Here is a 25835-nt window from a genome sequence, read left to right as displayed (position 1 = left end):
ACTAACCCATAGACACAGCCCACTGAGTTTCTCGCCGGATCTTCTCAGTGGGTCGCGTTTCCGATCCGGTGGTAGATTCTGCGAAGCACTGCTCTTGCTAGGGTCAGTGTTAGCAACTCTCCGGTTGAGCCCCGCGAGCTCACGTACTAACGTTAGGGCGAAGCTGAAATAGCCTCTCAAGGCTATCAGCATAGGTAGGGAAAAAAGTGTGTGTGTCCGCTCCGACGCACGACTGGAGTTTACTGGATATAAAAAATTAAACGAAACAATACGAGAAATAGTTCTATATTACGACAACACGATACACTACAGATTATTAACAAATTAACGAGACACAAAACAAACGACTAACAAATATATGAAAATACAATAATGAGAGAAACGCGCGATCAGTACGAGGCTTTGTGGCGGACTGCCGGCGCAGCAGCCCGGCGCGCATTTCGTGTGACATGCGCATAACGCATTTCGTGTGACATGCTAGTACGATTTTGGTCCCCATAATTTTCATACCCCGGGCCTATATATGTAAATCGATTCTAAAGGAGTAAACTCCAAAAAGTCTTGTCTTGGTCCTGCAAAAACTCTCCATCCGGCATCCATCACCTCGTTATCATCTTTGTACCTGTTTCCCCTTAAGTATTCTTTCAATGTGGGGAACAGCTAAAAATCACTAGGCGCCAGATCTGGTGTATAAGGGTTAACCAATTCGAAGCCAGCTTGCTGAATGGCAGCCATCGCAACTGCCAATCTGTGCACGGGTGCGTTGTCGTGATGAAACAGCACGCCCCTTCAAAGTATTACTCTCCCTCTCCTTTTCTCTTTGATGGCATTCCTCAACTTGGGAATTAAAGCTGCATAATTGGCCTGTAATAGTGGTTCCACGCTCCAAATAATCAATCAACAATATCCCTTCTGAGTTCCAAAATATTGAGGCCATAACCTTGCCAGCCGATGTCACGGCACGAAATTTCTTCGGGGTCGGTGATGATGGCCGTTTCCATTGCGAAGATTGCTGTTTTGTCTCGGGATCAAAATTATGGACCCACGTTTCGTCCATTGCTACGAAACGAGACAAAAAGTTTTCAGAATCTTTTTGAAACTTGTCCAACAATGTTTTCGAAATGTCAAGTCGATTTTGTTTCTGAATGTCGGTTAACATTCTCGGTACCCATCTCGCGGAGACTTTTCTCATATTCAAAGATTGTTTCAATATGTATTGAATAACTTCTATATGAAATGCCCGTTTCTTGAATGAACTATCGGATGGTAACTCTTCGATCGCTTAATACAATTTTCTTGTATTTTCGTTTTCTCGCAAATATGTATCTGAGCTATGCCTGCCAGTATTATTATTTTTCTTACCAAGGAGTATGTCGTTCTCACTACCTTTTTTATCCCTCCTCGTAAATCGTTATTCAAATTGTAGTTGAACCATGACAATTTTATATATACGTAGGTAATTTGAGTCGTCTATTATCAAAGGCGGCAATCTGTACATTTGGACAAAAAAAAATTATTGATATGTCAATACAGATTTATTTGAATATAATCGTCTCCTTCAAAGAATACGGTTCAAAACCTGCATTAAATAAAGGTTAATAGTTAACCTGTTATTTATCTAAGATGTCGTTCCGAAGAGTTTTGTGACTGCCAATGGAATACAAAGTCAATAATTCGTTTTTCTGATTTACCAATCATTGTCCAAAAGTCAGATTGCCGCCTTTGATAATAGACGACTCATTTATAAGATTAGCTCGTAGGTTAGGCCACTCTATTATTGGCGCTGAATGCCTATCTGATTTGAAAAACAAAAAAAATGTTTTTAGAAGAATATTTTATGATAACAACCACAACAGAAAAAAATAGTACAACTAAGTACAGTAACAAGTGACAAGTGATAGTGATTATATCTTACAGGGCTTGCTACGACCGGTAGTGTCAAATCAATAATTTCGATCATTGTATATTTACCCCTATTTCCACTTCGTTGTCGACGTGTGGTTGGCAGCTCAACACACCACGTCACAGCTCTGACAAACCACATATCCCATGGTAATTTACATTGAGCTGACACTACACAAGGGGTAACGTGTTCATATATTTACTAATATACTTGACGCTATATTTGATATTTTCACAAACATCATAACGACACCATTCACACATAAATTAAAACTGTAAAACAAATCATACAAATCAAAATTAACTATAACTATTTTATTTCTTTGAAAAAAGCTTATAAAGTAAGCTTATAATAGCTTAAGCTTATAATATAAGATATTTTTACGGCAAAAAGTTAATTGTCTTGACCTAATTCAAAATTAAATTCCGTTAACTCTTCGTTTCCGATTTCATGGTGGAATTAAGTCCCGACTAAGCCTGAAATAATTGAATCTCATAATGGATTTTCAAGCTCGCACGTTCTGGAATGAATCCGCGTTATAGATGACTTTAGAAGTAACAAAATTTAGTTGGCCTTCGTGCAAGCCTAATTTCATAATTGTAATCGATCGAATGTTCATGCATTATAACTATTCTTCTGTAAAAATATTAATTTAAATGTGTTTGCATTATCATAGAATCTGCAATTATGTTCAGACACATAGTCAGTTTGTCCTCGAAGGAGCGATTTTATCGTGAAGACTGTGGAATCTCCGATCTCCAATAGGTGAACCGCGACCGAGGGTATCTCACCTTCCTGTTGACGCGAAATCTTACTGGCCATGGGTGTTTCGGCCGGTGGTAGGACGTGTGCATCATCTATCTAAAATACAATGAAAATAATAATAAATAGCTTGGGAATTATTTAGCAGTTTTTCAGTTTCATTTCATTTAATCCTGAAGCATACCTATAAATTAAGTAAAGGTGACGTCAAAAGTAAAATCCACTTTAGTGCTAATAAAAAAAAACATCTAACTAAATCACTTTACTTTAAACGTGGAAATCTAATTGCGGACTCGTCTACAATCATTAAACAGTTTTCGATTGGATTTACTCGATTATGATTTTCCTTTTTGCGCGTTCAATTATTCGTTCTTGCTCTCTTGAATGTATTAGAATAAGGACTTTCTTGATGTTACAATGTCGGAGTGTTCCAAGATAATTGGATTTGATCACTTCATAAATATTAATTTTGTTTACACTTATCTTTTCAACTGTAGTCTTGTGATTTGAATATAAGTCACATCGTCGTTTAAGAGTAATTCGTAGATATAAAGATGTTAATGTTTCATCTATATATATAAAAATGAATTGCTGTTCGTTAGTCCCGCTAAAACTCGAGAACGGCGGACCGATTTGGCTAATTTTGGTCTTAAATTATTTGTGGAATTCCCGAGAAGGTTTAAAAGGTAGATAAATATGAAAATGCTCGGAATCTTATATCTTTAAACGAGCAATTCTTGTATATTAATATATATATAATCTGAATCTCGGTAACGGCTCCAAACGATTTTCATAAAAATTAGTATACAGGGGATTTAGGGGGCGATAAATCGATCTAGCTAGGATTTATTTTCAGAAAATGTTGTTTTATTCGTGTTTTCAATAATCAACTCTTCCCGACATCTATTGGCGAATAATAATACTATTTTTCATAATTTCAACTAACTGCTGTAAAGACACAACAAGTTATCAAAAAAAAACCGGTCATCATCTAGTTAAATAAAAATAACAATTTTGTTTTTCCTTTGATTTGTGCCCCGTCGGACGGATTCCTTTTGTTTGTTTTAAGTTTATCTTATACAAAAGCCTAGCTCTTTTATTTATCGATTGAGGCACTACGAAGTCTGCCGGATCAGTAGCAATAAAATAATTATTAATTAATTAATTTAAGTAAATTTCATTACGTGTTACTGTCGAGTGATATTTTGTGCGCAACATTACAATTAATGGTCTAGTCTTTATCATGCTTTTAATCTCACTTTCCGTGTCGTTACTGAACAAAACGTTAATAACCTAACATTTAAATATACAATCTATGACATTATCCAAATGGACATATTTCGTGCGATCGTTAAAAGCCTTGCATTATTTAAATAACAGTTTTATTTTCACTCTTTCATTTAAGCTCCGGCGCCCGTCAGATTATATTATTAAAACTAGAGCCGAAAATATTCAACAAAATGACAGTGTGGCCTAAATTTAAAGAGCATACGGAATTACTTTACCGAAGATTTAAGCATACATGTGGAAATTTAACAGTCCACGGACCGAGTTTCCTCGCGCGAAAAGATGTTCACTTTGTGTACAAAGTTATATATTTCTTAATATACGTACAAATATGGATTGCGGCTGTCGCAACCATTCGGAGATATTATAATCATTATCAAGAGAATACGATTCGTTTCACAACGCGCACAGATTATTTGGAGTGGAACACGACTTTTGCCTCAGTTACAGTTTGTGAGATAGCTAACGTTGAAAAAATATGGATGATTGGTAACGAGGTCTCGAACGATAACTTCGAGAAATTTGATCGTTTCATTGGAGACATTGCTTTCTTCAGCGGAACATGTTATACTTGTTTAGCCACGTGTGATTTCAAACCGATTTGCTCATCGGATTTCACACAGACCGCGTCTATGTTTCGAACTCCTTGTAAAGACTTCTTTTTGAGTTGCAAATGGAATGGAAGGCCGATCGATTGCTGTAAACAATTTAAGCCCCTCGCGACAGAATACGGTACATGTTTTTCAATAAATAATAAAAATGTAGCGGGCACCCAAATTCCATTAGTCGCTACATCCAATCGTCGTATACCAGGTGAGTTAGAAATAACAACATCACAAGATTACGAAGCATTTATCCATTCGCCTGAAGACGTTCCTTTCTGGAATATGGAATATGACCGACGAATAAGAATTGTTTACGGATCACAAGCTACAGTCACATTTACAATAATGGACGTAGTTAATGAACCAGAAGTGTCTCTTATAGCTCCTGAAACACGTCAGTGCCGATTTTCTGATGAAACACCCGAAAACATCCTTGCATTCAAGCACTACAGCTATTCTGTTTGTATAACACAGTGCAGAATAGACGCCCAACTGAGAATGTGCAATTGTACTCACCATTTATCACCGATCCAGTTTAAGGACCATGTTTGTGACTTCGAAGGTTTAAAGTGTTTGACAAATAACTACAAGACTCTCGGGAAGCTCAAAGTTCCGGGCACGACCGAAGCTGGTTTGGATTGCAACTGTTTACCCTCTTGTATTGAGCCAGACTACAATGTGATCTCAAAGAAACTATCAGAACCCGAGAAATTTCTTAGAGCTAGGCCATCATCATTTATAATGGGTAGCAGACCATATCAGCGAGTTACCAGACAAGTTGCAAGAACTACTTTGGACCTCTTGGTCGCTATGGGAAACTGTTTCGGCCTTTGCTTCGGGGGTTCTCTTCTTTCGATAGCAGAAGTCGTATACTATTTATGTTTTAAGCGTTGGAAATATGTAAAAGATAAATAAATTACAATTATTGTTAGTAACATCAATATTTTCTCAAAAACAAATGTCAATTTCTTCAGGATAGAGTTTTATTGCTCGTTTGTTTTTAGATTTTAGTCTTGAACTTGCGCTGTTTTGAAAGAATACAATCAAACGATGGGCAACTTACAAAATGTACACGTAGAAATATACTTTGAGATTTTTCTAGATCATAAGCATGATAAGAGACTACAATTTCATTTCACTATTATTATTTTCAGATTTAAATTTATTTATACACAGAAACGTTCGCATTTACATTAAATCTATTTGCTATGAATATTTATTTCATCATTTCGTTTTACAAAGAAACATAAATTCATAAATGTAACCTACCTTATGAAAATACGAGAGACCTTCTTTTAGCATTAAATTTTAACTTTTTTCTCTCGCGTTAAAAGCTTTGACAAGTTTTCTAAAATACTTTCTACCATTATCTTTGAGTTTTGGTAAGTTGTAATTTATTATTAGTGTTCGAGAATGGTTTATATTATTATTATTTTTGTTTTGCTGAGATTGTCATTATAAATACTGAGATTTCGATCTTAAATTTCAGATGGTGACCTCATTTACGCTGTCATTTCTTGTGCTCATTTAATCCTTTTAATATAAAATGGGTCATAGGGTATCCATCAAGAACACTGAAAAATTATTTGCAGCATAGAATCAAATAGAATAGAATAAATTCGGCAAACAGCAATTTAATTTTTCCAACATCTTAATTTTTTATCGGTCTTAGTATTAAATAAATAATTATTTATTTACAGTTGAATTATAATTCAACTGTATATTTGTTTTGAACCCTGTCCTAAGAATACATGAATATTTTTGCGTCCATTATTACTATGCACAGATAAGGTAAACGTAGCCAGCATCGTGAGAATAATAAGATTAAACCGCAGGTACCGCCGCGTTTGGCAAACACAAACAGTCAACCCTTTTTACCACTATTATGAATATATATTATTGAAATATTAAACTTTCATGACAAAAATTCATTTTTATTATAAATTGTTTTTTTTTGTAAACTATTAAAATATTCTAAAACAGACAGCAATAAATTTACATTCACATAGTTTTTTTTTTTTCTAATCTATAGTATTTTTAGTAGTGATGGACATCAAAATAATTTTCGATGAAATTTGAACTAAGCCACGTAATATCAATATTCATACATGTTTGAAATTAGTCTCGATGAAATATTTGTAAAATTCAAAGCACGTTTTAAATTACTTGAGTTTAGGTACCGACTCAACTATTTCGGAATGAAATACTCGCCCACAATTAAAGTGCAATGTAAAGCCTCATCCGAGTCTCTATAGATGCTCCATTCTATCTTATTACCCGCATCACGATTAAATTCATCTAGATTACATGTTGAGGCGATTAACTAAAGACCGACCTCTAACGGGAGGTCAAAGACACGGTGTATTTAAAACAAATGTGGATTGCATTTACCGTCGTTTTTAAGTTTAAAATTAAGTTTTTTTTTTTATTGCTTACATGGATGGACGAGCTCACAGCCCACCTGGTGTTAAGTGGTTACTGGAGCCCATAGACATCTACAACGTAAATGCGCCAACCACCTTGAAACGTAATGTAGTTGATTTGAACACTTGCAACAAAAACATATTCGGATTTTTCTTCTTCTTGGTTTGCAAATTCAACCACACAGCTCCTACGAAATACAATGGAAATTTACCATTATTCTAATCTGAGAAACAAATACTTGACAAAGTTATATTTTACCGTTAAAATTTGCAAAATAAGTATAGAATGAGAATCTGAACCAACTATCCGAGTATTGGTTACTTTGTTTTCTAAGAAACGCAAATAATCAAAAGCTTTTGTAAACAATTACCAAGCTTGGGCATGAAATCGTGCTGATGGTTAGGATGTTTTAATTGTTTCTTTTCAGTACTATTAATTTAGTTTCTCTATCTAAAGAGAGAGAGAGGGAGAAATAATATACTTTATTGCTCATCAAAATATAATTTACATTAAAAAACAATCAACAAGTAGATACATTTGTACAATAGGCGGTGACTTATCGCTAAAAACGATCTCTTTCAGATAACCGTTTAATTTACAAAAATTCTGGAAAAGATACAGCAGGTATGTGGCGGTGTCCTACTAAATTCACTATTAAAGAAAATATAGAAAATATAGAATAAAATATACAATAAATAGATATTAATTGATGTGTAAATTGTTCGGGACTATGGCCTACATATATTTACTACGTATATTTAGATTTATATTAATCAAGGAAGCGATACAAGGGATTCGGCGAATTACCTTAGATAATTACGTAGTCATATCATATTATATTAATTCAGTATTGAACATGCGATACGTAATTTCTTAAGTTATCGTTCTCATGATACTAGTGCAGAAATTAATAAAATATTTTGGAATATGATAATGCAGGTTTCTCTTTTACGTGAAATCTGGAGGTTTAGTCAATTATTCATCAAATGAAACAAAAAAAGAAACATTGAATTTCACGGAAAAATTTAGGGTTCCCAACACATTAACTAGAATTGTTTAGTAAGAAAACAAGTGGTTAGAAGTAAGTACCCCTAGGTTGGGGTCGGACTTTCCACACAAATCTTTAGACAGAGATCTTTAGGTATCATCAGACTAGTAATTATTTTTTTGTTAATTTTTATTCTTTCTTCTAGTTTCGTCCCTTATTGGAAAGCAAAGTTATTTCCACTTTATAAGATGTCATTAACCGCTAAAACTTTGTTCATACATCCAATGTTATTTTTGTATACTAATATCCTGAGTAAAATATTATCAATATATCGTTAGCTTTATTTTAAATACTATCAATTGCTCCAGTTAAAAAGAAACTCAAGTTTCATTGTGTGTCTCTGTAGATATGATTCTAATGAGTTTATTACTAAAGATTTTATAACTTAGATTGGTTTTATTGTTCTAAGTTCTAACTCCATCTTAACTTTTCGTTCGACTTCAGCTACCAAACTAAAGGAAATCAGTCCACTAATACAACTTTAGAAAGAAAACTTAGGCAACGCCTTAACTTTATAAAGTATTCAAAAGAGTTTGGCCGTGGTGAGCCTCAAACTTAGTTGAAACTTCCTTTTTTTTTTTGTTTCATTGTGTAAGTCTTGCAAGAATTGCGCTGGAGAATTCTCATTCCCGATGGCGCAAACTTGATAACAGTTGTAAGCTAGGTTTTATCGAATTGCTATCATCTTAAAACCTTATCTCGACTTTTATCGGTTCGGTATGCCGAATCTGCTTTTTAATGCTAACTACTTAACTACCTTTTCCATACTAAAATCAAATACACTTTTTAAGTGTTATACGTCGGATCTACTCAGCGGGCCGCGATTCCGATCCGGTAGTAGATTCATTCGCGAAGCAGCTGCTCTTGAGTTGTTAGGTCTCTTTTGAAGGCGCTCGGGCAACTGTTAGCAAATCACACCCCTCCTGGCTGAGCCTTTGCTCGTCTACCTGCCCTGGTGAAGCTGCCAAGGCCTCTGAACCAGATTTTTTTTTTCTGTCTATGCTGTTGCCTTGAGAGGCTATCTCAGCTTCACCCCAGCATGTAGGTGTGAGCTCTCGGAGCTCAAACAATCAAGTCCTAGTATGAAGGCGACACGATCGCGTACCGTTTTTATGTGGGGTTGGAATATCATCCCTATGTCGAAGGTGACCTTCGAAGCCCACGATATGGGCTGGCCAAAGACAGTGATGCAGCTAACGGCGGAGGTGTTAACGCATCTATTAGGGAGTGGGCTACTCAAAGTGGTATTAGGAAGGCGACCCCTTTTAAAGAGCACCGCTGTGCTGTTCGTAGGGTTGATGTCAATGCGCCACTTCCAGAACCAGTGTCTCGTGGTGGCTGCTGCGATCTGGAGTCGCCGATGCAATAGCGACTTCTTCCTACACGAAGTAGATAGCCGTGTCATCGACGAAGGGGCCAGCAGTAACTCCTCAATCCTCTTTTACTATACAGTACACTTCCCAAATAGTAATCTAAAAATGACGAAGTCAGAATATAAGAAATCGCGAAACTCGTTATATTAGGTCAATTAATATAATTTTGTGCAAAACAAATGTTAATTTATTCAGTTACCCTTCTTTTCATATGTATATATTTGAAAATTACCATGTTTGAATTTAATTAAGCTTACATTGTTTTAAAAAATCCTATTCAACAATAGCGCCATACTCCATAGGAGTAAATGAATAATTTATAAAGGTAGATGCTGCAAATTAAAATAGCATCTTGTGCAGCAATATTGCACATAAATGTATTTAATATCTAAATAATGGCAAATATTTGTAGCTTGATATGAACAAAAAGAACAGAAAACTTACTGTTTATGAACTACAAATTGTTTTATATAACAAACAATTTCAATTAGCATCCAACATTTAGGTACTATGAATTTCTATACTCGTATAAGCATCAATAATCGCACTAGTTTGAATCTATGTTTTAAAATTATGTAAATGCGTTTGGGTTTAAAGGGTGGGACAGCCAAAAATAGAAAACAGTAATACCACATTGCGAAAACCGTGATTTACATTATTTTTAACACGTATGATACTAGATCGCGATTTACCCAGTGTTATTTGGCTGGCGAAGTCCATTAGGTCGTGAATGCCGCCACACGTCTAGAAACAATAGGTTGGATTCTCAATTTTAATGTAAATATAACACATACACTACTAAGCAATTTCAAAACAGTATGCACCATTGACCTATCTCCACAAATTTTCGGTTATAAAATCATAAAATCTATACAATCAAACACACTACCCACGAATTTCGAACACACGTTTTGAAAGAAATTACGGCTTCAATTTATAGGCAAAGATATTTAACAAGTATTAAAAGTAGTATTCGCGCGGAAAGTTTAAAATGCGAAGTTCGTGCTTCTGAGTGCAGGGAATGTAAAAGTCCTTAATGAGCTTCGAAGGCTTAAGAACGCACTCTGTCTAATGAACATCGTGCCTCCCATGTTATAGCGCAAATCAATAAGTTTCGTTCGTCGAATTACGTGTAGACATGTACATTGAAGATAATGATGTTCCGTGTTCATACCAATTTAAACTGAAAAAATTTAATATGGTTTTTAATTATTGAAAATAATATCAAGTAACTAATACTAGATTAGCAATTTCATATTTATATTAAAAATTGAATTATTTTCGTTACAAACGTAATTATTTAACAGATTCTTACAATGATTATCACATTGAGTTTCCGATATTTCGGCGTTGTTTCAAACATCATTATCACGGGTGGAAATTATTTGCAATTGGAAATAATCAAATCAGCGACAACATTGTGCAGAAAATAGGTACTCAAACAGTAAAATATTCCGGTAGGGAGCGGCATGAATGTGCCCCTGGCATTGCTAACGCCCTTTTTTTTGTTTTTTTTTATTGCCCTTGTAGTCAAACGAGCATACAGCCCACCTGATGGTGAGTGGTTACCGTCGCCCATGGACTTCAGTGTGACTACAATAGTGTGTATATTACAAATAGGTAATTTCTCCCTTATCATCGTAAATGCTGTATTGTGTATAAAATGATAAGAAAAAAATTGAAATAAATAAATATAACTATACTAGCTGACCCGGCAGACTTCTTAGTGCCTCAGTCGATAAATAAAAGACTTTTGTATAAAATAAACTTAAAACAAACAAAAAGAATCTGTCCGACGGGGGACACATCAAAGGAAAAACAAAATTGTTATATTTATTTAATTCCGAGCATTTTCATATTTATCTACCTTTTAAACCTTCTCTGGACTTCCACAAATAATTCAAGACCAAAATTAGCCAAATCGGTCCAGCCGTTCTCGAGTTTTAGCGAGACTAACGAACAGCAATTTATTTTTATATACCTAGTCAGGTCATAAATTCTGTCACATGTTTAATGTAAAATAATTGAAACAAGTTTATTCATTATGTAACCATTCTTATACCAAAATGAACTTAACAAAACATAGATTCTTATGACACTAAAGTTTATTCAAAATGACCTCCGTGATTTTGAATAAAGGCCTTTAATCTGCGCGGCCAGTCGTCTATCGCAGCACGAACGAGGTCCATGACAATATCGGAGGCTGCCTTAATCAAGGATGTCTTGAGTGACTCCAAATTGGGATGAGGCTTTGAGCACGCCTTTTTCTCCAAGTGTTGCCATATCTTGTAATCTAACGGATTCAAATCTGGACTGGAGGAGGGTCAGTCTTCGTGCCGGATGAAGTCGATTTCACGCGCCGCCAGCCAGTCTTGTGTGCTCTGCGCTCTATGAGCTGACGCCGAATCTTGTTGGAATACCCAGTGCCTGTTATTGAACATGGTATGAGAAACAGGTTCCACAAGGTTCGTCAGGACTGTATTTTGATACACAACTGCATTCGTTTTTACACCTTTCTCACAAAAATGTACCTCTGTTAAGCCCCAATAAGAAACTCCCAACCATACCATGAGTGAGGATGGAAAATGACCTCGTTGGACACGCGGAATACGGTTGCTCGCTTCTTCACTACTGTGTGCGTACACCTTATCATTTTGTTTGTTGTAGCTCTCTTCTACGGTAAAAATTTTTTCGCTTCAACAAAGCGCGGCATCTCTTCAGTCTCAGGTCCATTAGATGAGCATTCAAACGATGTCCTGTTTTTCTTCGATATGCCCGAAGCCCTAAGTCTTCATTTAACACCCTTTTCACCGTGGTTCTGCTTAACCCCATCTGAAGGGCCAACAGTTTCTGCTTACGTTTGGGATTTCTTTGAATTCGCGCCTTCACAGCTTTTATCACTGCTGGAGTCCTAACAGACCGAGGACGACCACTTCTTGAACTGTCATCTACACTAGAGTCTTCATTGTATCGTTTGATGGCACGATAAACGAATCTTTTGGTTATATTCAAATTTTTCAGTATGTTAAAAATTTGAATTGGCCCGTAACCGCAATGATGCAACGCAATAACTGCAACACGGTCTTCTTTAAGCGTCCACTCCATATTTAAAAATGAGTAAAATTCTAAAAGTATACATTTTTATTTTCATGAACAATTCTAAATTCGAATTCAATAAAAAAATTTGTGGCCAGCATTCTAAAAGAAAAGTTTTTACTGTGTGACAATACTTATGACCTGACTAGTTATATAGATATATTAAACCTTCCATGTATTTTGTAATTTAAATCGGATCCTTAAAAAAAGATGTGCGGTGTCGTGGGACACCGGATAGGAACGAAGTTCCTTATTATAAAAATATTAATTTTAAGTTCTATTCGAGGTATACAGAAAATAATTATTCGGGTATACCTTTTTTATTATGATTTTTTAATTGATAAAAAAACGACTTTACAAAGTTATCAACTTTGTTTTATTCACAATGATTTATAAAAAATATATAATAAAAAAATATGCTATTTTTTGTACGCTATTACAAAGTTAAGTCGTACACTATGTGCATTACTAATAAAAATCTTACGTTACGGACTTTTTTTCCCGGTTAGGGTACCCCTCCGCATCCGTTCCAAAACTTTAAAATCATTCGTTCCAAAACTATAAAAGAATTAAATTATATATATACATTATATATTAAACCGTTCATGTATTTCGTAATTTAAATCGGCTCTTTAGTTAATGTTTAACAAAATTAATGTTTATGTTTTTTCCAGTGTCGGACTTTACGACGCAACTGTCACAGCTGTATGAGCGGCATTCCTCCGAGCTCCAGATACTCGTTGCCAACTTCCGCAAACGGAACAGCGAACTCAGAAAGGAGAGGTGAGTGCTCATTAAAAATAAATAAATCTTGATTCTCGAGACACGCTTCATGAAAACTTATTTGAACGATTCTGAGGAGAACACAACATTATCCGTTTTCGTAACGAAATTTAGGAAAAAGCCGAGCTTCTTTCACTAAACAATATATTTAATAGGGTTTTATAAAAAGTGTTATATGAAATGCTTAAAACGTAAATATTTAAAAACAAACGATCTCACTGACGCGTTAAAATTGAATGGTCTGTGAATTTAATAAAAAACATTCCGTAAAATAATAATGTCTTAATTAATCCGAGCCGTAGTGTGCATATTATTTCCGTCCACAATATTCTGCAGTTTATCCTAAAAGTGATCGGATGGATTTAATTTTGATTGTAACATAGCATAAAAATACTTCTATAATCTATTCTGTACTAATTTTCCATTCTTTTCCCTACTCGATCATTGGTAGCGTGGCGGGGCTAACCCAGCTTCACCAGTTTGGTAGGAAAGTACAAGTAGAAGTTGATAACAAAGTTTACTATTACGATTTCATCGAATAAAATCAAACAATCAATCAATTATTCAAAAAAACAGATATAAATATTAATGAATCGAATAACAGAAATATTTATTAATAATAGAGAATTTGTGGTGAAACAATGCTCACCGCAATGACAAAATTTTTGAACATTATCCATTACTAATCGTATTCAAATTGTAATCGATTAAAAATGTAGGCAGTTTTTCTTTTTTAAATGACATATGTTTTTATTATAATACTATCGAGATGAAATATATTTCCTATCAAAAAATATTGTTTAGGCAGCAAGTAATATGAGTTTTAATCTTTAATGCAAACATGCACATTTAATAAGTTTTCCTCCAACAGACTGAAGTAATAAGCTTATCCCCTTACCGTGTTAGCACATCTGTCTGCCTCACCTTTCTTGTTATCTTATCAGGTGCAATATTAATACGCGAACTGGAATATTACAGTTCATTGAATTTGTCGTTTGGATCTGTACAGAAACATTTCGATTATGGTGAATTTTTTCCGCTTAAATTACAGTTTTAAATAGAGTAAAATACTATAGAGCGACATTAAAGTCACCCTTACCCAAATAATACTGTTTTATTTACTGGTGGTACCGCCCCTTGTGATACCGCACAGGTAAGTACTACCGTCCTGCCTAACATGCGGATTTGGATCCGGTGGTAGATTCAACGAACCAATGCTCTTGCTAGGGTTAGTGTTAGCTAGCTCTTCCAGTATAATAGAATAGCTCTTTGGGCTGCCAGCGATTAGGTAAGGAAAGAGCAGTAATGTGTTTTGTTTTAAAGAGACAGCCGTTGTACTGTAAAAACGAAGACTTAGAACTCATGTCTCAAGATGGGCCGCGGCATTGACGTTGGTAATGTCTATGGGCTCCGGTGACCACTTAACACCAAGTGGGCCGTGAGTTCGTCTACCCATCTTAGCAATTAAAAAATATACAACAATATTGTATTATTCTAAAAATTTATTTTGCGGTGTAGGGTCGTGGGCCCCACCATACATTGCGTATAACCCTTACATGAGCCCGCTAAGTTTCTCGTCGGATCTTCTCAGCGCATCGCGGTTCCGATCCGATATATACGCATGGATTTGCAAAGCAGCAGCTCTTGAGCTGTTAGATTTCCTTCGGTGAGGCTCGGGCAGCCGTTAGCAAATCCCAATCCTCCTGGCTGAGCCTGTACTCGACCACCTGTTCTGGTGAAACTAGAAAGGCCTCCGGGCCACCATTAATACTTTATTCATAAAAAAAAAACAATTTCGTATACAGAGTGAACAATAATGCCTATCGTGATTATTTTGTGTGGCTCGCGGCTACTTTTTAGGTTTACATTATCTTCTAAATTCGTAACAATAACCTTTACCAACCACAAGAGAGAATTGAATAAAAGATGAAACGACAAATGTTTTTCTTGTGTGCTACAGAGACCTGACAACATTAGTAAAACGTCAGAAGATCAACATCTTTCTGAATAATATACACGTTTATTGCTTTAGTTTTCGGTTGTCTAAGCAAAGCAGGATGCGTTTTCTGCATAAAGCCCTATAATAATGTATTGATGACTCGTGACCGTGTAACAAATTCATTCTTGTTTATTTTTAAACAATGAATTTACATAAATAATATCTCCGACGTTGGTCAACTGTCTAGTTAAATTTGTCGTAAACAACACATTTGCAAGCAGCTGTTCGATAATATTGTATTTTGCCCGTTATTAATATGCCCTTTATTTAAGTACTAGCAACCCGCCCTCGCTTCGCTTCGGAAACATTAAAATACACATGAAACAAAAAAAAATATTTAAAAAAAAAATTAAAAAAGTAGCCTATGTTCATCAGGGACAATGTCGGCTTCTAATGGAAAAATAATTTTTCAAATCGGTCCAGTAGTTTCGGAGCCTATTCGAAACAAACAAACAAACAAATCTTTCCTCTTTATAATATTAGTATAGATATTGATTTATAAACGAGAATAAGCGCTCGGTGATTTTCTTGCCAAAAGCACCTCACTAAGAGAACATAGCTAATTTTGTCACAAAAACCAGTTCTTAAAGCCCTTAACTGCACAATAATGTGCAAATAAAAGGAAGAGTTCATTCTCCCGGGAAGTAGGATCGTTAAGGGCAATTACTCGTTAGCTTTTGGTATGAGACTCGCTGGGAAACTACGGTTTTGTAAAAGCGCGTTTGCGGCTCAGACTTGAAACATTTCCATTCCGATAGAGGCACCCGTCACGTGCGGACGTGCTCATCGACCACTCGATTGCCCGGCCTTTGTTCGCCCGGCTTTTGTTAGCCCGGCCATTGTTCGCGCGGCCTGTGTTCGTGGTACATCTGCCGACCAAGTGTTTTTTTTCTGGAAGTTTTTAATTGTTTTGTTTCCTTTTGTTATTTCTGTGTTCGTGGTACATCTGCCGACAAACTGTCTTCCTGGAAGTGTTTAATTGTTTTGTTTCTTTTTGTTATTTCCGTTTTGTTGTGTTTTGTTCTTTGTCCTGTAGTTATCGTGCCGCATCGCCACCTGTGTTCAATAGAACCGCTGAGGTCCGAGAAGTTGGGGCCTCGCCGCAAGGCGAGTGTTTTCTAAGACCCAGGTGGGGCTACCACCTGGGCACGTAGCCATCATGGACGCTGTATTTGCGGAATTTCTCCGGCTTCGCTACCCAAAGCTCACTTCCGAGTTTCAGGCCTTCAAGGCCGATCACACCGCGAGCCCTCTCGTGGACTCCGCCGAGCTCGCTGCTCCTGCGTCGCCTGTACCTGCGTGCAAAGCTTCTGCATCGAGCACCGCAGCCTCCGTCGTGCCTGCCGTTCCCGCGTCGCCTATACTGGCGAGTAAAACTGCTGCGTCGTCCGCCGTGGTCACCGTTCCAGCAGCGCGATCATCCGCGGCCTCCGTCGCACCCTCCAAAACACCTACTCGTAGGTCACCTGCGCCCGCCTCCTCGTCCTCCGACTCTGACTCGGAGATGGAGGTCGACCTCGCCCCCGCCTCATCGACAGATGGATTCACCCTGGTGCAAAAGGGTAAGAAGCGTGCCGCGGAGTCTCGAGCTCCCGCGGCCGCTAAAATTAGCAAAGCCGCGAACGCGTCGCGCCCCCGCCCTCAGACTCCCGTTGCGCCTCCAGCCCGTGCCACTCCGTCGCCGCGTCCGGTGGCACAAAATAAAACCCAGACCCCTCCCCCGGTAATCCTTCAAGAGAAGGCAGCTTGGGAACGAGTTTCCCTGGCCCTTAAGGCCAAAAATATCAATTTCACGAATGCCCGTAACCTCGCGAACGGCATTCAAATTAAGGTTCGAACACCCGACGACCATAGGGCCCTCTCTTCTTACCTCCGTAAGGAGCGTATAAGTTTCCACACGTATACGCTCCAGGAGGAGCGCGAACTCCGTGCCGTTATACGTGGCATCCCTAAAGAGTTGGATGCCGAGCTCGTTAAGGCCGACCTTCTCGAACAAGGCCTACCGGTTAACTCCGTACACCGCATGCATACAGGCCGCGGAAGGGAGCCATATAATATGGTTCTCGTCGCCCTCCAGCCTACCCCCGAGGGTAAGCAAATATTCAACATCCGAACGGTCTGTAGCCTTTCCGGAATCGCAGTCGAAACCCCACACAAGAAAGGCACACCTAGCCAGTGCCATAACTGCCAATTATACGGGCATTCTTCCCGTAACTGTCACGCGCGCCCCCGATGCGTCAAGTGCTTAGGCGATCACGCCACGGCCCTATGCACTCGCGATCAAAAAACCGCGACGGAACCGCCTAGCTGCGTCCTGTGTCGAACACAGGGTCACCCCGCAAATTACCGCGGATGCCCCCGAGCCCCTAAAATAAATCGACGCGTCGCCCGCCAAAACCGCCTCCGAGCTTCCGGCCCAGACATCAAAGCTTCGGCACCCTCTGTGTCGCAGGCTAAGCCAGCGTTCGTTCCGGCGCCGGTGCCCAGTGTCTCGGCCTGGGCGAAACCGCTGCCGTACACGAACACGGCTACAACTCCTTCCTCCGCGATTCGTCCCGCCCCCGCGACTCGTCCCTCTCCCGCGACTTGCCCTCCGACCGCGTCCGACAATCTCGCTTTAGCGATCGACTTCTTTCAGTCGATCAACTTTGAGCGCGTTAACGCTTTGGGCGACGCCATTCGCGCTGCCTCCACTGCACAACACTTTATCGCCGTTGTGCAAGAATACGCCGACGTATACGCGTCATTAAATACGTACGTCCTCCCCTCACTCCGCCGGTAATCAATGGCGTATATAAGTAGAATAAAGCCCCTATCCGTAACGATAGGATTTTTTAACGCTTACGGTCTCGCAAATCAACGTGATCAGGTTTCTGACTTTTTGCGTGACCATCAAATTGATATCTTTTTAGTGCAGGAGACCCTACTTAAGCCCGCGCGCCGTGACCCTAAAATCGCGAACTATAACATGGTCAGGAACGACAGGCTCTCTGCTCGTGGTGGTGGTACCGTCATTTACTATAGAAGAGCCCTGCATTGCGTCCCGCTCGATCCTCCCGCGCTCGCTAATATCGAAGCATCAGTGTGCCGAATCTCACTGACGGGACACGCGCCGATCGTTATCGCGTCCGTTTATCTTCCACCGGATAAGATCGTTCTAAGCAGTGATATCGAGGCGCTGCTCGGCATGGGGAGCTCTGTCATTCTGGCGGGCGACCTAAATTGTAAACACATCAGGTGGAACTCACACACTACAACCCCGAATGGCAGGCGGCTTGACGCGTTAGTCGATGATCTCGCCTTCGATATCGTCGCTCCGCTAACCCCGACTCACTACCCGCTAAATATCGCGCATCGCCCGGATATACTCGACATAGCGTTATTAAAAAACGTAACTCTGCGCTTACACTCGATCGAAGTAGTTTCAGAGTTAGATTCAGACCACCGTCCCGTCGTTATGAAGCTCGGTCGCGCTCCCGATTCCGTTCCCGTCACGAGGACTGTGGTGGATTGGCACACGCTGGGCATCAGCCTGGCTGAATCTGATCCACCATCGCTCCCGTTTAGCCCGGACTCTACCCCGTCTCCTCAGGATACCGCTGAAGCCATAGACATCTTAACGTCACACATCACCTCGACATTAGATAGGTCATCGAAACAAGTTGTAGCGGAGGACTTCCTTCACCGCTTCAAATTGTCCGACGATATTAGGGAACTCCTTAGAGCTAAGAACGCTTCGATACGCGCCTACGACAGGTATCCTACCGCGGAAAATCGAATTCGAATGCGTGCCCTACAACGCGACGTAAAGTCTCGCATCGCCGAAGTCCGAGATGCCAGATGGTCTGATTTCTTAGAAAGACTCGCGCCCTCTCAAAGGTCTTACTACCGCTTAGCTCGTACTCTCAAATCGGATACGGTAGTAACTATGCCCCCCCTCGTAGGCCCCTCAGGCCGACTCGCGGCGTTCGATGATGATGAAAAAGCAGAGCTGCTGGCCGATACATTGCAAACCCAGTGCACGCCCAGCACTCAATCCGTGGACCCTGTTCATGTAGAATTAGTAGACAGTGAGGTAGAACGCAGAGTCTCCTTGCCACCCTCGGACGCGTTACCACCCGTCACCCCGATGGAAGTTAAAGACTTGATCAAAGACCTACGTCCTCGCAAGGCTCCCGGTTCCGACGGTATATCCAACCGCGTTATTAAACTTCTACCCGTCCAACTCATCGTGATGTTGGCATCTATTTTCAATGCCGCTATGGCGAACTGTATCTTTCCCGCGGTGTGGAAAGAAGCGGACGTTATCGGCATACATAAACCCGGTAAACCAAAAAATCATCCGACGAGCTACCGCCCGATTAGTCTCCTCATGTCTCTAGGCAAACTGTATGAGCGTCTGCTCTACAAACGCCTCAGAGACTTCGTCTCATCCAAGGGCATTTTCATCGATGAACAATTCGGATTCCGTACAAATCACTCATGCGTTCAACAGGTGCACCGCCTCACGGAGCACATTCTTGTGGGGCTTAATCGACCAAAACCGTTATACACGGGAGCTCTCTTCTTCGACGTCGCAAAAGCGTTCGACAAAGTCTGGCACAACGGTTTGATTTTCAAACTATTCAACATGGGCGTGCCGGATAGTCTCGTGCTCATCATACGGGACTTCTTGTCGAACCGCTCTTTTCGATATCGAGTCGAGGGAACCCGCTCCTCCCCACGACCTCTCACAGCTGGAGTCCCGCAAGGCTCTGTCCTCTCACCCCTCCTATTTAGCTTATTCGTTAACGATATTCCCCGGTCGCCGCCGACCCATTTAGCTTTATTTGCCGACGACACGACTGTTTACTATTCCAGTAGAAACAAGTCCCTAATCGCGAAGAAGCTTCAGAGCGCAGCCCTAGCCCTAGGACAGTGGTTCCGAAAATGGCGCATAGACATCAACCCAGCGAAAAGTACTGCGGTGCTATTTCAGAGGGGAAGCTCCACACGGATTTCCTCCCGTATTAGGAGGAGGAATCTCACACCCCCGATTACTCTCTTTAGTCAATCCATACCCTGGGCCAGGAAGGTCAAGTACCTGGGCGTTACCCTGGATGCATCGATGACATTCCGCCCGCATATAAAATCAGTCCGTGACCGTGCCGCGTTTATTCTCGGTAGACTCTACCCCATGATCTGTAAGCGGAGTAAAATGTCCCTTCGGAACAAGGTGACACTTTACAAAACTTGCATAAGGCCCGTCATGACTTACGCGAGTGTGGTGTTCGCTCACGCGGCCCGCACACACATAGACACCCTTCAATCTCTACAATCCCGCTTTTGCAGGTTAGCCGTCGGAGCTCCGTGGTTCGTGAGGAACGTTGACCTACACGACGACCTGGGCCTCGAATCTATCCAGAAATACATGAAGTCAGCGTCGGAACGGTACTTCGATAAGGCTATGCGTCATGATAATCGCCTTATCGTAGCCGCCGCTGACTACTCCCCGAATCCTGATCACCGTCGACGCCCTAGACACGTCCTTACGGATCCCTCAGATCCAATAACCTTTGCACTAGACGCCTTCAGCTCTAGGGGCAGGCTTAGGGACCTCGGTAACCGTACTCGTCGAACTCGACAAAGAGTTCGCCGTGCAACCTAACCCATGAATCAGCTCGCTGAGTTTCTCGCCGGATCTTCTCAGCGGGTCGCGATTCCGATCCGGTAGTAGATTCATTCGCGAAGCAGCTGCTCTTGAGCTGTTAGGTCTCCTTCGGAGGCGCTCGGGTAGCTGTTAGCAAATCCCACCCCTCCTGGCTGAGCCTTTGCTCGCCCACCTGTCCTGGTGAAACTGGAAAGGCCTCCGGGCCACCAGTAATCCTTCAATCATAAAAAAAAAAAAAAAAAAAAAAAAAAAAAAACTTGAAACATTTTATTAGATTGCTTCGCTGTCCTTTGTATCCCTTATTTCTTGAGAAGCTTGTTTATTCTGAAATGGGCCCAATCATTCATATACAAACGGTACTTAGTTTGTATTAGAATGTTAGCGACATATTTTGATCGAATCTTGTCTTCAATCTAATAGGTTTTAAAGTACTTACCATACTATGCATAAAAAAAATTATAAACATTATTTAACATGATATTAGTACGGTTTCGCTTTGAATCTGGAATAGCTTATCTTTAGCCTAGCATGTCAAAGGCAAGGTGTTCGCGTATCGATCGAGCAGCCATGAGTGATATCGTGGTCCGGAAACTGTAGCATATAAGCATGCAACATTCTTTTTGTACAAATTTGACTCTGTTGTGACGGCCTAGCAAAGCACCAGGTTTGCTTTTCCTATAGGTATCATAGACGGCGAATAAGGAATTTACCGGCAAATGGGGAGCAGCGTTCTCTGAGTATTCTGCCAATATAATGCATTAACTGGCAGTATGGCATATTGCAAGCACTTGACTAAATCTTCTTCAAGCGCTAAACTGTCTTCATTAAAATCCACGTATTAAGATTTTCCAAACTTTATACAGTTTTTTTTTTATTATTGCTTAGATGGGTGGACGAGCTCACAGCCCACCTGGTGTTAAGTGGTTACTGGAGCCCATAGACATCTACAACGTTAATGCGCCACCCACCTTGACATATAAGTTCTAAGGATCTCAGTATAGTTACAACGGCTGCCCCAACCTTCAAACCGATACACATTACTGCTTCACGCGCGGACTCACAAGAGGTCCTACCACCAGTAACAGATTAGCAAAACTATGTTCGCGACAGCTTCCAGAAACTTTTTGAAAATTTGAATTTGAATTACATCGATTTAACATGAAATCTAAAAAAATGCTGAATCTAAGGGAAAAACGATATACTATTAGCAAGAAATCAAATTAAATGCTGATTTGGGAAATTTTCCTTTGCAGAATGCGTTTTGAGAGCAAACACGTGTATATTATTCGCTCCAGTTGTTATTATTCGTACACTTCGATTTTACTTTAACAAATCAAAACATGATATTTAACAAAAATAGTGGACAGGAAGCTCGTTTACCTATCAAGGCAATAAGATATCAAATTTAACACATGACCGACTTGTAAGATGTAGAAGTAACGTGTGAGAAATTAAACAGATTTAATGAAAGACTGCATAGGTATCGCCACCAATTCTCCTCCTCAGTGCTCATGCATTCACGCTTAGAGCGAAACTGTTACCACATTATAATTAAGTTTACGTTCTCATCTCTTCAATTACTCGACGTATTGGCTTTCTGGTGTCGGTGAGCTCGATAAGGAGTAGTCTATCCACCTACTGTACAATGGTAGCTTCAGTAGTAATACTTCCCCGGTTTTTGCCGTTGTTTCGAGATAACATAAACAATTATCAAGTAAAGTTATTTTAAACATCAGGTTTCTTGGTTTTTGTGTAAAGAACGAACGAAAACATTTTTTTAAACAAGTAATTATATGTTGTTATAATTGTGTATAAATGTGTATATGGTTATAACTTGATGGTGATTATATATTCATATAATATGTGTAAGTTTTATATTATTATCATGATATAATATTGTGTACGTTGTGATTATATATTCATATAATATGTGTAAGTTTTATATTATTATCATGATATAATATTGTGTACGTTGTTGTATGTGATATATGCCGTATATGTATGCCGTATATGTGTTTGTATATGTACGTAATATTATCATCAATTTTGTTATTTTCGTAACAAGTAATGCACCTACCACATGATTCTCTTCACCAACCTTGATTGACTGGTAGAGAATGCCTCAGTCATTAAATCCGCCATTGTATCTTTGTGCATGAAGTTAAATAAATAAATAATTAGAAAAACAAAAAATTTTGGTCAACTTTTTACCTGAACCTAAAGCATCACTACCTGCCCATCAACATCAGCCTATAATCGTCACCGGTTTGATATTGGCCTCTCAAAATTTACATCAGTGAACTCGATCTTCGACTTTCCTTAAGCATTTCTTACCGGCCACCCTTCCCAAGGCACCGCACCACATATCCGCGGGAACAGCCCAAATTACATTTGTCGATGTGCGTGCGTTCTCCACTCAAGAACTCCATATCCACTTTAAATATCATCATCGTATATAAACGAATCTTTCAGTTTTTAATTACGTAGTGTATATATATTTTCACTGGTGGTAGGACCTCTTGGGAGTCCGCATGGGTAGGTACCACCACCCTGCCTATTTCCGCGGTGAAGCAGTAATGCGTTTCGGTTGGAAGGGTGGGGGTAGCCGTTGTAACTATACTGAGACCTTAGAACTTATATCTCGAGATGGGTGACGCATTTACGTTGTAGACGTCTATTGGCTCCAGTAACCACTTAACACCAGGTGGGCTGTGAGCTCGTCCATCCATCTAAGCAATAAAAAAAAAAGTGTATATATAAATAATATTTTGAATGTCATTTGTATTAGAACATTTGGATACTCAAGCAGCTATAGAAATTAAACAACCATTATTTATATTTTACTTTCATTTAAATAGGTGTAGGTACGGTATGGAACGAATTCTTAGTAAAATAAACGAGCGAAAGGTATATTTATTCAAAGGAATACACCAATCGTTTGTCTTTGAAGTTAGGTACTCAATGTTGCCTTTATAAATTTATCTCCTACGATTCTCAATAAAATTCGGTTACCTTTCCCCTGGAGAACCGCCCTAAAACTGTCGGATTAGGGCGATATGTTTATTTCTTTGAAACTTTGGAGACACCAATAAACTGTACTTGACAGCGTTTCGAATATAAACGTCGTGTAATAAGAAATTTAGATAAGATATTATTGTAATGAGATCAAAAAGAGTATCTATTGTAAAATGCATTTCAATAAAAACGAAGAACTTTACTAAACAGAAATGTGGTTTGAAGACCTGTTTAAAAATCCAGGGTTATTTGTTAATTTTTATAACAACATTGGATTAATATATTTTTGTAGTTTTATCATATTGTAACAGTGGTAATAACAGTACCAAAAAGTGGAGAACTTCCTGTGGGTCTGATATTTGCAGCACGAGTAAAGAAATGTAACAATTAAATGTAAATTTGAGCCGATATAATGTGGTAAATTTTAATTTTAAGCTTGATGCTATATTATGAATAGTAATACGACAAAAAAAAACTATTTAGACATAAAATAAAATTAAGTAATGTAACGTAATTTGACTTGTAGGAAAACATTTTATATTATAATGAACATGCCAAAATTTTGTTGATTAACTTTATGAGCTGGCCTCCTAAAGTTGATTAAAGCTCCGCTGGGATGTGCTCATAGTAATGCGGAACAAGCTCTTATGTTTTGATATCAAATATTAAGTATTTACTAATTAATGTTAGATAGGAACCGAGACCACTATTCTGTTTGTGAACACGAATAATACTTGCCTACTTGAATTGCTAATTACATAATTTATGTGATAATTTTATGATTTAATTTTCTTTTAGTTACACTAGAACTTCCCACAGTACTTGATAGGGCGTATAATCTGAACGAGTGTGTGACTATAATTGTTACTGTTTTAACCGTCAAGAGCTCGTGTCTTCTAGTTCAAAATGTTGGACTATATCTTTTTACCGTATATTGTACAATATACGATGAGTTTTCTCCACGAACATCCTAACAATCAAAAAATCAAACATGCCAACAACCTTACCTGATCGAAAAACATATTAGCCTAACGCGATCCTGTGAAGTTTTGTAACGATCAAAGCAAAGATCAGCTACCAAAATGGGCTGGGTTTGAATAGTTGATATATTTATACATCGCCAAATATGAATATTTAAGTGTTCAGATGTGGCTCGGAGTTAGCTTAAAAAGTGACGAACGTGGAATACTTGACATTGTAAAAATTAATATATGATATAAGCATGTTTTCCGATCATGTAAGATGTGGCTAATGTCGTTTATTAGATGGCATGTATTTAAGTTGAAATCACTATACATAGTACATGCGCCGTTCAATTATATAATACTACTAAAGCTACGAATTGTATATTCATGTGGAATCTGACACAGGCATAAAACGGTAATAACTTCGAGTTACATCTCCAGCTTTCACTGATCGATCCAATAATCTTACATTAATGACGCGCATTCGTCGTTGTCAGTGTAAGATATCTGCCCGACGAGGTCTTTAGATCTACTGCAGGATTAATGTAGCTATATTCTGTTGATGCCTATTTCTGTAATAAATTAACTGACAAACGTATAAGACTGTCTCATAATTTGAATTGAAAAAGGAGTCTCGATAAAAAAATGTCCTAAAATCCTTTATGGGAATTTATGGTACATGGCCCTAGTACTACAATATATTATTATTATTTATTTATATTAGTTACTAGTTGACTCGGCAGACTTCGTAGTGCCCCAATAGATACAATAAAATACCTAAATTTTGTATAAAATAAACTTAAAACAAACAAAAGCAATCCGTTCGACGGGGGACATATCAAAGGTAAAACAAAATTGTTATTTTTGTTACATTCCGAGCATTTTCATATTAATCTAACTTTTAAACCTTCTCTGGACTTCCACA

The 25835-nt window shown here is 38.8% G+C and overlaps 2 protein-coding genes across 24 annotated transcripts in view; both read left to right on the top strand.

Annotated features, from left to right (window-relative positions):
• The window catches only part of Stacl (SH3 and cysteine-rich domain-containing protein), a 182620-nt gene that overhangs the window by 51526 nt on the left and 105259 nt on the right, over nucleotides 1–25835 (top strand). For all 23 annotated transcript variants that reach the window (XM_089736870.1, XM_089736868.1, XM_089736866.1 and 20 more), the window contains one exon: nucleotides 13173–13281. In XM_089736870.1, the coding sequence (XP_089592996.1) occupies nucleotides 13173–13281 (109 nt within the window). The remainder of the gene's footprint in view (nucleotides 1–13172; nucleotides 13282–25835) is intronic.
• LOC114249294 (sodium channel protein Nach-like) lies at nucleotides 3494–6556 on the top strand. The gene has a single exon (XM_028182812.2). It carries the CDS (start codon nucleotides 4126–4128, stop codon nucleotides 5470–5472), a length of 1347 nt encoding a protein of 448 aa, XP_028038613.2. The 5' UTR covers nucleotides 3494–4125; the 3' UTR covers nucleotides 5473–6556.

Source organism: Bombyx mandarina, chromosome 22 (assembly GCF_030267445.1).
Source record: "Bombyx mandarina strain Sakado chromosome 22, ASM3026744v2".
Lineage (NCBI taxonomy): Eukaryota > Metazoa > Arthropoda > Insecta > Lepidoptera > Bombycidae > Bombyx > Bombyx mandarina.
Note: the sequence above shows the minus strand (reverse complement) of the source record. Positions and strands in the feature narration are given on the sequence as shown.